Below are 13,647 nucleotides of genomic sequence, written 5' to 3' on the forward strand. Positions count from 1 at the left end.
GATTGCTCAAGTATATAGATAAGCTTTAACTTTATACTTTCAATTCTGACTAACAAATAAAATGTAGATAAAATACAAATGCTATATTGGTTTCCATATCATGATGAATGCTATATTTTTTTTATTTCAATGGTCAGGAGTAGCAGGCTGCAAGTAGTCGCTACTTTTTTTCTTCGTTTCTAGTGTGTAGAATGCAGCTTCGAAAAAAAAATAGTGACAGTGTGATGCAAGTAGTTGGTAGTGATTTCTGGCAACTACCTTTAATGTTGGTTCAGTAAAGAAACACGATTCGAAGAAACCCTACTAATTTTTCGAATCTGATAGAATAATAGCTAATTTATCACTTTAGCTACATTTTCAAATGTATGCTCATGAATTTTATTTCTTAGAGGAAATAATAATAAAATTGCAATTTTTTTTTATAATTCCCTAGCATTTTTAAATTAAATATTCGCTGCAAATAAAGGCATATAAAGTTGTAGATTAAAAGAACAAATTCGAAAAAAATGGTTTAAAATAACAAGACGGTTTCTTGTAAACATGAATGTATATTTCTTAACATTTCCTTATGTTTAAATAAGCTAATTCTTCACTCAAAACCATTTTGAAAATGGGCATAAATTAAGTTCAGAAAGTTAAGTGCAAAGTCGGCAAGCAATGTGAATTCGAAGATGTGACACATGAGAAACATGTGACACACGTGTTTACATGAGAAACACTCGTCAATTAGGTTCTCGTTCGCGTAGCGTCAGAGATTTTCTTTTTATACAGTGAGAATAGCCATTTCAGTTTCATCTAAATTCGCTCTTTAGTGAAAATAAGGTACGTAAAGAAATATTTGTTGCCATATTTCAGTTATGAAAACTTAACTACGATTAGATTCATAGCAACCGTAACATAAACAAACAATTCGAGCTTAAAACGATGTCTGAATCTATTGAAAAAATTGGACTGTATTTTGATGATTTAAATAAAATTCGTGTTTTAGATCCTGAAGCCAGTCAGAAAACTAATGCTTTGAAAGAAGAATGCAAAGAATATGTTAGTAGTAAGTCAATAATTTTTGAAGTATACATACGTTCTGCTTTATTGTTTATTACACCAGTGTTATATTTTAATAGTAAATTTTATTGATACTTTTTATGTAGGATTTAATCAGCGAATGACACATCAACACCAAAAAATGTTAATTTATCTTTTGAATTAAAGGAAATAGATTGATCTGTAAAGTGTGGCATAATTTTGAATAAGATTGAAAAAGTAAGTAGAGGATTATAACTTGGCAACGAGACAATACACCATCTCTTACAATAAATATGTTAATTCTATTAAAATGTCTAATATGAATTGCAAAATTTCCTAATAATTTTATAGATTTAGCTAAGAAAGCTTCTAAGGCTCAAATTTTTCTTTTCGTAAGTCTTTGTAAGATGTAATGCTTACCCTTCGCTTTGCCAAACTTTTATTTTCAAATATATTAGTTTAAATTAACATTTTCAGCGTGGATTAAGGCGCAGTTTCTGTATCGTATCTGTGGCAGGATAATCGCAAAGTCTTGGAAACTTCCGGGCAGTGGTCCGCGAGAAACTATAAAAAACATCGCTGAAAGGGACCAACTCAAAAGGTATAGCTCATAGCCACCCCGGGCGAACATCTACATGTTTTTTTTTTTTAAAAAAATTTGCAAAATCTATTTGGCACCTTGGCGATTGCAGTTGGCGCGACAGATCATGATATGGGAATATCCCCTGGATTAACATGTTTAAATAAAGATTTCGATAGTAAGTATTTATTTTTATTTATTTCATGATTTGCTTTAGTCATTATTTTTGCTACTTTAATACCTTAATTTTTCTTACTCGTACATGTTTGTTCTTGTTGACATTTAAAATGCAATATTTTTTTCCTCCCATATCTGTTACTTCAATTCTTACCTCGTTCTTGACGGTAACATCATTCTTTTTCAATTCTCTCCTCTTAAGAACGCCTTTCTTTCCACTTCCGTTGTGATGTCATGGCCGGGTTGCTTTCTTTTCTCCTACATTTTGGGGACCTTTTTTGATAGGTCGCCAAGAAGTTGGCCTTGCCATAGTTATTTTTCTCTTAAGTGCTTTATAAGTAAGCAAGCATTTTTTAAAGCGCTTTCAGTTTTTGTAGAATCATGCTATGTAAATGTTAAAAGACAATTATAGAAAGTTGATTTGTTCAAAGTATTAATGTCATTAAAGTGCTATACAGAAATGCGTTTCCACCTATATAAAATTCAAACTTTTTTCCCCATTCAATAACATTTTAATAAATTTATTAATTTTTAAAAATATACCAAGTTATTCAAATATAACAAAATATTTTTAAAAAATGCCCTAGAACTTGATTATTTATGGTAAAGCGAGCTATAATAAACAATAGTCTAATATATTTAATGAGTCGAAACATTCCTAATTTTACCTGAAAAAAAGTATGCAAGCTAAGGGAACTTTTTAATTTATTGAAACTTTTTCACATTTATCATGTGCTATCTTAATGATTTGAGTGACTGACTTAAAATTTGATCATACATTGGTCCCCAACCCCCAGCCGGTACCAGTTCATAAATCAAACAGTACAGGCCCCCAACGGAATATTATTTTCGGACAATATTTCAATTTTATTTATTCTAGTGTATTTCTACCGGATTTGTACGACTTACGCCATGCAAAAAGTTAACTGGGAGCTGAGAAACATTGCCTAAAACCGCACCATTGCCTCGAATGTTACTCTATTTTGTTTTCAATGCATATTTACATCACATTAAAATTACGTTAAATAAATTAAATATATTCAATCAAAATCATCTTAAATATTCAATGTTCATCCCTCCCTCAGAAGGCCGCAGGAAAATTATCAAACATTGACCGGTTCACTGAGATATAAAGGTTGGGGTGCACTAGTGCAGATCATAGTTTCTTAACCACAGGTTCCACCACTGGTTAACCAGTGCCGAAAGAATCAATATAAATTTTATTTATATTTAGATAGGTTTAAGCTTGAATAAAACAAGAATCTTTTACTCATGTTTATGCAACTCATTCATCTGAAGGCACAAGCAAAAAATAATTTATACATAATTTTTTTAAAATTTGATTTAATGTTAGTTTAAATAACTTTGTATTTTGAGGTAATAGATTTTTACATAATTGTAAATTCTTATTTGAAATAGAAAATTTGAACAAATTAAATTTAATTAAAAATTTAAAAATAAAAATTCCTTGAAATTTTATAACTTTTTAGTTTCAAAATACTATACATTATAATATAAAATATTCGGTCAATGAACTGTAAATAGACTATTCGATAATAATCTATCGATTGTAATAATATAACTCTATAAATTATTTAGTCTAGTCTGTTCAAATTTTGGTTTCAAAATATTATGCATTATAATTCATACTTAATATAGGTACTATTCGGCCGAGCCTGTTCAAATATTGTATTTTGTCATTTAAAATTACGCAGCCAAAATGAAGTAAAATTAAATGAAAAAATTTGACTATCTTTAAAACTAAAAAAAATTAACTAATCTGAAAATGATATATTTTGCATGAAATTATTTTTGGATAAACGAGTCTTACAATTTTCTGCAAAAAAAGAAAGTTCTTTATTATTTCCAGAGATGTAGTAAAATACATCAAAAGTGAAATTAATATTAAAAAGCTGAAATTTTTTGAATGCTATCCTAACTACACTATTTGTAAAAAAAATTCTAGATTGCTAGAACCATAACAGATTGCATTTCAAAAATCAGAAGTTTAAATCATATGATAAAAAAGGTATGTTTATTCAGAGAAAGTACGTTTTTTGGATCTGATTTTGTGACTGATGAATTAATTGATTATATTTGAAAGGTTAGCTCCTTAAACTATTAAAATAGCATTTTAATAAGTGAAACTCTGATTATTTGCTAAAAAGTTACTAAGTTTTTTTTTTTTTTTTTTTGCTCATTGTATGTCATTTTAAATTAAAGGTTCAGAGAATTATTGTATATAAGTTTATCTCTGGGCCATCAGTTTGGGTAGCTCTAAAATTCGAAACGAAAAATTTAATTAAATATCCTTATCCATCTTCCTCATGTAGACTTTTCGATCTTTTTTTTAAAATAAAAAACAAGGATCTAAATCATATTTCATTTGTATTGAGTAAATTTTCTCATCCTGGCTTTTATGTAGTTTTTAGATGCTTAAAATGTTTTTATAATTTTGCACTTTTTAAGTCTGTTGTTGGTATTGTAGCTACTACCAATATTTAAATATCCATCATAAACTATTCTGATACTTTTAACTTGTGCTGCCATCTGTTAGTAACTTAAGTTCTATTGAAATGCATCGGAATAAAATTTGAATTTGTAATAAAATTTAAGGAATGTATACAGTAATTTCCCTTCATTTTTTCTTTTCATTTATTTCCAATGTAACATTTAAAAACTCCTTTAGTCGATACCCTCCCACTGCGGAGTTGTGGGAAACGACAGTGCAGATCTTTTGGCCAAGAAGGGCGTCTCAATTATTTAAATTCCTTCCCGCTCAATACCATTTTGTTTCATTAAGAAAAGGGTGACAGATTGCATAAAAGAGTGTCCCTCAAAGAACTGTCCAAAAGAGTGTCCGATAAACCTTGGAGAGATTTAGTCCCAAAATCCTATATTTGCCCAAGGTGTAGAGCTGTGGCAGAATTCCGCCTGGCCACTGGACACGACTCTCTTCTTAAACATCTCAGCAGAATTAACATTGCTCCTTCTCCCATCTGCACACTTTGTAACTTTGGGAAGGAAATGGATGCCGCCCATATTATGCACTGTCCTGCTTTCCGCAGGTCTTCTCTAGCCGAGCGATATTGGAAAACCAAAGACATTTTGAATTAATGGACTCAAGTTACTGCATTATGTTTTCCATCTTTTATTGTATTTTACTTTTCTTATTGTGCTGTAACTACTGTCCAATAAATTTGTGATTGGAAATTAAAAAAAAAGACATTTAAAAATTAATTATCTAATAAAAGTTACTTTTATCATTTTAGAAATATCTGAGTTTCAAACTGTGGTAGATGGATTTCTTCAAATATCTGACAATTTGGCTTCTGAAGTTGAAAAATCAAAACTTAAAGTAAGTAGTTATTTTCTATGTAAAAATAACTAGCGTCCAATATATTAAACCAAAATATTTTTGTAATTGAGCAGACCTGCCAATTCTCAGGTTTTTTTACTAATCAATGTATGAATAAGAGGACTAGTGCATAATTTGCTCGCCCCTAAACTAACCTCCTGATCAGCAATTTTGTGCTGATTTACTGTACAATGACATTTCAGAACAGATTTTTTTTTTAATTCTTTTCATTGGATCAATTCAAAATGGTATAAAGTCAGTATCAGGAAAATTAATACCTATATGTTAATGCTACATGCCTATAATGTGTGTTGACCAAGTTAAAACTGACGGTATAAATGATTCCTTGATATGGTTTATACGACTGAAACGATAAAAATAATACACTTTTTATTCTCTTCCTCGTTTTAATTATAATTTTTCACTTATTAAAGTAAGAATTTTAACTAAGTTATTTTATATTCATATTCAACATCACAGCTGTAATTAAATCTTATTTAAGTTAAGTCTAGAAGCTGAACACTCTTTCTAAAGTTGCCCTTGTTTCTTAAAAATTTGACTGTACCTTGATACAGATTGTAGCGTAGCTGCCACTATAATTATTAAATTCCTATTCACTAGTATATTAGACATGTTAACTCGATTCTATCCAGGTGAGCTTTTAATAGATGAAGGCTGATACTGTCAGTGGCCTACACCCACTTTGGTGACTTTTGGGCGTAATCTGAACGTGCTTACCTAGACAGAAGCGCCCACCTCAATATGAACATGCTTAGTTTGATGCATGGAACACAGTTTACAGTTGACTTGCTATTTGAGACTGTGACATTGTCCTCCTCACACTGCTGCAACTCAGTATGGATCACACACAATGGAGGCCTGCCAACACTCAACTACTGTTGCAACACAAAAGCGACCCTGTCCTTAGCCGTGATCTTAATATAGTTCTCTCGGCCTGTCGTATTTGTTGCTAAGTTTTATTTATGTTGAAAATTAATGTTTGGAAATAATTCTACTTTCTGTATTTTATCGATAAGAGATGTTTATGTGTTGAGAATATATAAAATAATCCTTTTTAAACAAACTTGTATTATGCACCTTATCATTTTGAAAATTGAGAAAACTGAGCAATTGCTGTAGGAAGAAAAAAGCAGCAGAAAATTTTGAAATTTGAGCTAGTACTACAATCAAGATTCTAACCTTAACTTGACTCATGTATAGAACAGCTTTAAACTGGATGTATGATTAATATGTTCTTAATTCATAGATATCTCTCATCAATAAAATGTAGGCAATTAGACTAGTTAAAGCTTTTTTTTTTTCACAAGAACTTAATTTAAGTGAAAAAAAAATTGAACTTAAGTATTCTTTTAGATATTAACCAATATTTGAGAAATGAAATTTCACGCATCAGCTACCATCAAAGGCAGCTTTTATATTGTACATTGATTTGTAAAACTTCTTTTATTTTGCCCTGCCTTACTGTACAATGATCTATGCTCGATGCTCTAGACATACGTTGTTTGTACTGTTCTTAAAATTTAAATACCTCTTTCCAAATTTCCTTTTTATTTGTAGAAATTTAAAATAAACAATTTGATATTTCCCTATACAGTCGATTGATCCATCATTCATCCTTTGTTTGTTCCAATATATCATCTTGTGTTAATGGTTCAAAAGTTTCCAAAATTTTAAGTAATTAAATGTATTCTGTATTAATATTTTTGCAGTAAGTACACAATTTTTTCAACTTAAACTTCTAATACTTGCTGTAAAATTATTAATTTTCAATCCTTACTTCTTTATTACTTTTCATATAATTTAAAGTCATAACTGCCATGCCATTATAGCCATTACTTATTTCCTAACTTGTTTTCTTATGGATTTTTTTTTTATAAGGTTCATTTTTCTTGTTTATTTGAACCTAATCCTTTTCTAAATAAATAAATACATTTTTATTTAATTTCATAAAGAGCAAATGCAATTATTTCTATTTTAATTAATAAATAATAATTTATAATTAATTTATTTTTCAAAGTTTTTTAACTATATATCAAAATTTACTTTTCATCTTACTTTCTTTAAACTGCTTTATTTTTGCCTCAAAAAATTTTCAATTACAGGGTTAAATTAAATACTAATGGTCTTTTTAGTGAATTTGTAAACCTGATTATTTAAATTGAATTCAGTAATGCAGGTTTGGCTTTGTTTTGGCAGTATTTTTTTTTTTCAATAATTTACATGTAATGGATTTCTTCCCAGCACAATATTTTAGATTGATCGACATTCGTCGTTTTCCTCTATCTCTTGTTCGCAATGAATGGTCTCATGAGAAATCATGGTACTACTGTATCTTAATAATATTTTTTATTTGATATCATTTACTCAACTAGTTCCTCTGGTTGTTAATTGTTGTGCATATTAATTATACATACAAATACATTTATTTATTATTATGCATATTAATTATGCATACATATACCTTTTATGAACATAATTATTTAATGTTACTTAAATTAATTTATCATTCCTTTTTCTGAGCTTATTCCATTTGTTATGTTTTACTATGCACATTTTAGTTCAGGGCTCGAAAAACAGCCCGTCCTCGACGGTCAAAAATTCTCGACGGTCAAAAATTCTCGGCGGACAACGAATTTCTTGAAACCGACGTCCGCGCGGACGGCCATTTTCCCGTTAATGTTCGTGATACATTTTCAATTTTTGTTATCTTACAAGAGTCTTGTAAGTTACAAGGCAGCAAAATGACCCACAATACAGCAACATACTGCTCATATATTGATGTTTTCTCTGTCTGGGAGTACTGCAGCGGTTGAAAGGGGCTTTGCAGCAATAAACTTACAAAAAAACACAATACGTACTGGTCTTAAACAAGAAGCTTTAAAAGCAATTATGAACATCTACCTAAATGGAAAACCCCTTTCAGATTTCTGTTCAGAAACCTCNCCTCAAAAAATTTTCAATTACAGGGTTAAATTAAATACTAATGGTCTTTTTGGTGAATAATTTGTAAACCTGATTATTTAAATTGAGTTTAGTAATGCAGGTTTGGCTTTATTTTTGGCAGTATTATTTTTCAATAATTTACCAATTATGGATTTCTTCCCAGCACAATATTATATTTTAGATTGATCGACATTCGTCGTTTTCCTGTATTTCTTGTTCGCAATGAATGGTCCCATGAGAAATCCTGGTACTATTGTATCTTAATAATGTTTTTTTTATTTGATATCATTTACTCAACTAGTTCCTCCGGGTGTTAATTGTTGTGCATATTAATTATGTTAAATATTATTGATGTTAAAAATTATTATTGTTTATATTGGAAATTGATATACATTTTATGAATTATTAATGTTATTAATTATTTAATGTTACTTAAATTAATTTATAATTTCTTTTACTGAGCTTATTCCATTTGTTATGTTTTACTATGCACATTTTAGTCTAACTTTTACTTACCTTATATTATTATTATTATTATTATTTTTTTTTTAACTTTAATGAGTTGTAAGAAATTACTTTAGCTTGCTTACACTTAAAACACTTTTAATTAATATTTATCACAATATTTGAAATCTTATTCACAGATTTTGAAACAAGAGCATACTCTACCAATTTGTTTGTAAATATTGTAAACGTAGAATACTTTTCCTATATGCTCATATTAGACTAATATTAATTATCTAAATATTATAAATTTCATCTATGAGATACTTTTATTGTTGTTTTCTATCTTTTTAATAGGCTATAGGCTCAAGAAATTTGTTGAAATCTATTACTAAACAAAGAGAAGCACAGCAACAACAGCTGCAAGCATTAATTATAGAGAAAAAACTGCAATTAGAGAGGTGAATGATTAAAATTTGGAAGAAAAAAATTTTTACTGTGCAAAATTGTTTTCACATTTACTATTGTCTCTTGTTTCAGGTTAAAAGTACAACATGAATCTTTAAAGAAAGAAGAAGTTGAGCAAAATGAACTAATAGAACAATTTTTAATGCAAAAGTAGTTTAAGAATGTGTTTGTTTAAGTACATTGTGTTGTAAATATATGTAAATATGCACATCTTAATATATCTGGAAAAAAATATGTGTGCATTTCTTTTATACTGACTAACATACATTATCGCAATTATATTTGTCATTTTTGTGAAAGCAAAGATATCTAAATTGCACCATACTGATCTAGTGATTTTATACATTATATGATACATTATAATAAAAAAAATATTCCGTATAATAATGTAATGAAAGTTTTATTTTTAATTGACAATCATTATAGAGGAAGTAAGCCAATTTAACCAAATGTATGTTTTGTAGATTATCAGGTGAATAATATGAAAGATATTGACGACATCAGGCAAGCAAAATGTCAGAAAAAATTACTAACATATATATAAAATACATGGATTTATTTGTTCATGGCTTTGGAAAGCAGAACAAATATAAAAGTACTGTTAATTATGTTCTCATAAATATTGGTACGAACTTTAAGGAGAGTTAAGGCACACCCAAAGGATGGAGAACTGCATAATAATTCATGACTGGAAATGTCAACGTAAGTCGTTAAGTGCACTTCTCTAGTATAAACTGAATAATATATAACTAAATTATTAAAAAAAATATCTCCTACTGTATTGTTTAACAGAATTAATTTTAGATTGCCTCTTACATAATAAGTTGCACAAACATAATTTTTAAATAAAGGTTATTCTTTAATGACCAAATAATCATTTCATGCTGATATCGATCATTTCGTGCTGATCCTGCTGCAGCAAGTAATAGGATCATGCTAAGTAATTCTAAATACATTTTATCTTTATTCTAATGGGATATACTACAAAAACTTACTTCAATAACGTAAAGCCATCGAAAAGGGCAACAAATAATATTAAATTAGAAAAAATTGGTACTATTCTGAAGCACAGATCTTTAGTTAAAATTTGAATGCTCTATAAGTTTAAGTGATCCTATTTTTTATTAATAATAATATTTTTATTAATAATAAAGAATATAATAATATCATGATAAATCGATTGCGCTGTCAATGAGCATGGAGCTTCAGAATAGTTTCGAGTGCTTTAGCTAGCCGGAAAGTCTTAGAAAGTTTAGCTGAAAGATTCGACTCGAACTCAAATGTGAAATATTAAAAATTTGCAAAATAAAAAGACTTTTTTTCTGTAAAATTTTTAAAATTTAACAAATAAAATAATTTTGTAATTTTTTTTATTTTGTAAAATGAAAGATAAAAATATTTAGATGTGTGATAATAAATGTTTTTATGAAAATTAAAATAATAACAAAAGCACTTGTTAATCTAATTTCCTTTTTTTAAATTATAAAAAGTTGAGTCTTTTAAATGAAACATACTTCACCTAATATCATAAAAATGCTATTTATTTTAATTGTATGTATTATTAATATATTTCTAACAAGGAGGAAGATAGTGACATTAGCAAGAGTGGCGCTAGACTTAGCCAGACAGGGGTCAGCAATCGTCGGACAGGGATCTAACATAATTTTGAAAAAGAGCAATACTTTTAAATATACGAATAATAATTAATATGATATAAACATTTTTGTTCTGATAAAGAATTTATCATGATTCAAATATTAACAAAAAAATAATATAAAGGTGATATCTGAATAAATAAAAAAAATATATGCACATCCAGCATAAGATTCTACAGTGTTCTCAAATATTATTCTACTCAAACAGTTGATCTCAAACAATAAAAAATTTATATGTACAACTGAAGAAATTCCTAAGATATCCGAAGAGCAAATTAAAACTAGTTTAGATATTTTTGAAACAGAGATATATTTTTTTTAAAATTAGTAATCGAATAACTAGGTAGTTCAATTTTACTTTAATTTAAACATAAAAATTTTTGAAACTTGAGTATTTCAGAAACTAAATAACGTGTCATCTATGATGAAGCAAAACTGTAATTTGATTTACTGAAACATAATAGTTTTCTCCTTTACGCTTCAGTTCCACTTGTTAAGAAACTCACGAATATTGTTAAATAATAACTCGATAAATAACTTGATAAGTTAAATTTTAAAAAATGTACATTGATAAATTATTTAAGATTGGGTAAAAAAAGTTAATTAGGTAAATAATTTAAGTCAACCAGAGCAAAAAAAAGATGTTAAAATGACCAAAAAACCAGTATATTTGCAAGATGAAATTGTTTGGAAGTGATAAATAAAATAATATTACAAGACATACAAATTTTTATATAATTTTATGGTTGATAATTTTAAATTGTAAAATACTAAATTTGAATGGTTCGAGAAAAATAAAATTTTAAGCAAGCCGGCTTTTTTAAAATTTGATAACTCAGAAACTAATCGATCGATTGCTCTGAAGGTTTGTAGGTAGAAATTAAAATAATGTAAAAAAAGGCGAACATACAATTTAATTAATTTTACTATTACTTAATAAACTAATAAAAATAACAAATAATTATTCAAAATTATTTTTGCGTTATAAATTGTGTATAAAAAATTTTCTGTAATTGTATGCAAATATTTTTCAATACATTAAAAAATAACTCGATGTAATAGGCAATAATCGGAAGAGTAAAGTTAAAATTAAAGGACCCAAGCATAAGCATTTCCCTCTTTCTCTTTTTTTTTGGGGCCATGCCTGACAGGGGAGCAATTTACCCCCCCCCCCTGATCCCCTACTGGCGCCGCCCTTGGACATTAGATAGAAACTTCCTTCAGTATTATTACCCATTCAACTACCTTTTGCTTTCGCGTTTTGCTAGTTACACTAAGGAATTAGGAATGTTTCCTCTTTCTTATCTTTGAAGGATAGATTATAAAACATATCATTAAGTTGTAGTTCCACCTATTAGCACATTTTTTAACTAATTGTAATTCTTAGTTCAATTCTAATTCTCCGGCAGAGCTTCCACAGCGTTTTTTATCCTTATTTTTTTATTACCTAAGAAATAAATGCTAAAAGCATTATAAATTTAAATATTTATTGATACACTTTTGTATTTTTTTTTAAACCTTGCTTTGAAACATGACAAAAGAAAATTGGAAAGAAATAAGAAAAAGGATGAAAAAAACAATTAAAAATAGTCGTTATTTTAAATTCTATTTCATGAAATTTCATTCGGCATTTCCATTTTAGAAGTTTAAAATGAAGTAAAACTTTGTCGAACTTTATTATAGTTGATACTAATAAAAAAATGAATTATTCTATAAAAAAATATTTCTTTGCATGTTAATATTTTTGATATGAAATTAAAATAATAATTTATGAAATGAAATTAAAATAATAATTTCATTCAGTTGTAATTTTTTATATTAAATTACAATTGTATAATTAAATAACTTTTGAATTATATATTTTCAAAACAATTTTATTATTTTTTTAATTAAAATTTAAATAAATCAAATTATATTTTTGTATAAAATATATTTTGCTCGAGCCCGGTTAAAATTTTACGGGAGAGGAGGTACTACCTAGCTTTTACTAACTTTTGCGTCTTCACAAATTATAGGTGTTTTAATTCTAATTTTTAAATATTTAAATTTGTATTCTATAACTGTGGTAGTAAGTATGTTAATGAAATGTTAAGTATGTTAAGAAATTACGCAGCACATAATTTAAGTTTTAGAATTGATTTTCGATCTTTAAAAAAAAAAAAAAACGCACAGTTGTTTAATCATTATAATTTTTTTTTTAACATTTTCAAACAAACATTATAACATTTAAGTTGTTTGTCATTTTTCAGCTTATATGATACTAATGTGCACTGTAGCATGGAATTAAAACTTTTCTTTAAACGGTACAGTTGTTCATGGTACTTATCTTAATACCAATTGAATAGTTATGCAAATTAGAGTTTTTATATATTCATCTTTAGTTGACGCAGAAGTTTCGCAAAAGTTTGCTAAATTCTACACATTATTATAAAAATATTTCTGTGCAGGTATTTTTAATGTGCTGACATGCAATATTTTATTATAGAATAAGTTATTTATGATAATATAAAGCATAATACAACATCACAATAATCATTACGAAAGCAAGTGTGTCATCCCAAAATTTCTAGTTCTGTAAAAAAGTGCAAGTAAAAATGAAAATGATTTATTAATCAAAGATAGTAACAGTACAAATAAGGTTATGAACTTTGCACAAGATAAATAGCATTCATACTAAAAACCATGTTTTTTTTTTATGTCATAAACAAAAGTATAATAATTTTATTTTTACTACAGAAACAAGACTATATACGGGTGCAGTATTTTTAGTTTATAACCATAAAACACATTTATACTCATATATGTAGCTATATACTCGAATCATATAACCATGGCAAACATAGCCCGTTTTCAGAACTCTATGCTTTTACAGCCTTTGCATTCATACTTCATACATTTTTCACTTTTTTCAGATATTATTATTATTAGCACATAGGTATATTAATATTTTCGATTCTGATTTTAACTGTATATATATA

At 27.6% G+C, this 13,647-nt stretch overlaps 1 protein-coding gene across 1 annotated transcript; it reads left to right on the forward strand.

Moving 5' to 3' along the window:
• Positions 1 to 826: 826 nt before the first annotated feature.
• LOC107446998 (intraflagellar transport protein 20 homolog) lies at positions 827 to 9,248 on the forward strand. The gene is made up of 4 exons (XM_016061793.4): positions 827 to 1,048; positions 5,053 to 5,138; positions 8,904 to 9,007; positions 9,087 to 9,248. The coding sequence occupies exons 1-4, from the start codon at positions 925 to 927 to the stop codon at positions 9,166 to 9,168; spliced, it is 396 nt and encodes a 131-aa protein (XP_015917279.2). The 5' UTR covers positions 827 to 924; the 3' UTR covers positions 9,169 to 9,248.
• Positions 9,249 to 13,647: the final 4,399 nt, after the last annotated feature.

Source organism: Parasteatoda tepidariorum, chromosome 7 (assembly GCF_043381705.1).
Source record: "Parasteatoda tepidariorum isolate YZ-2023 chromosome 7, CAS_Ptep_4.0, whole genome shotgun sequence".
NCBI lineage: Eukaryota > Metazoa > Arthropoda > Arachnida > Araneae > Theridiidae > Parasteatoda > Parasteatoda tepidariorum.

What these genes read in the sequence shown, in the direction of transcription:
- LOC107446998 (XM_016061793.4), top strand. Translation starts at nt 925, where the DNA reads ATGTCTGAATCTATTGAAAAAATTGGACTGTATTTTGATGATTTAAAT. An exon ending in TTGAAAAATCAAAACTTAAA is followed by an intron (nt 5,139 to 8,903) that starts GTAAGTAGTTAT and finishes TCTTTTTAATAG; the next exon opens with GCTATAGGCTCAAGAAATTT. An exon ending in AAAAAACTGCAATTAGAGAG is followed by an intron (nt 9,008 to 9,086) that starts GTGAATGATTAA and finishes CTCTTGTTTCAG; the next exon opens with GTTAAAAGTACAACATGAAT.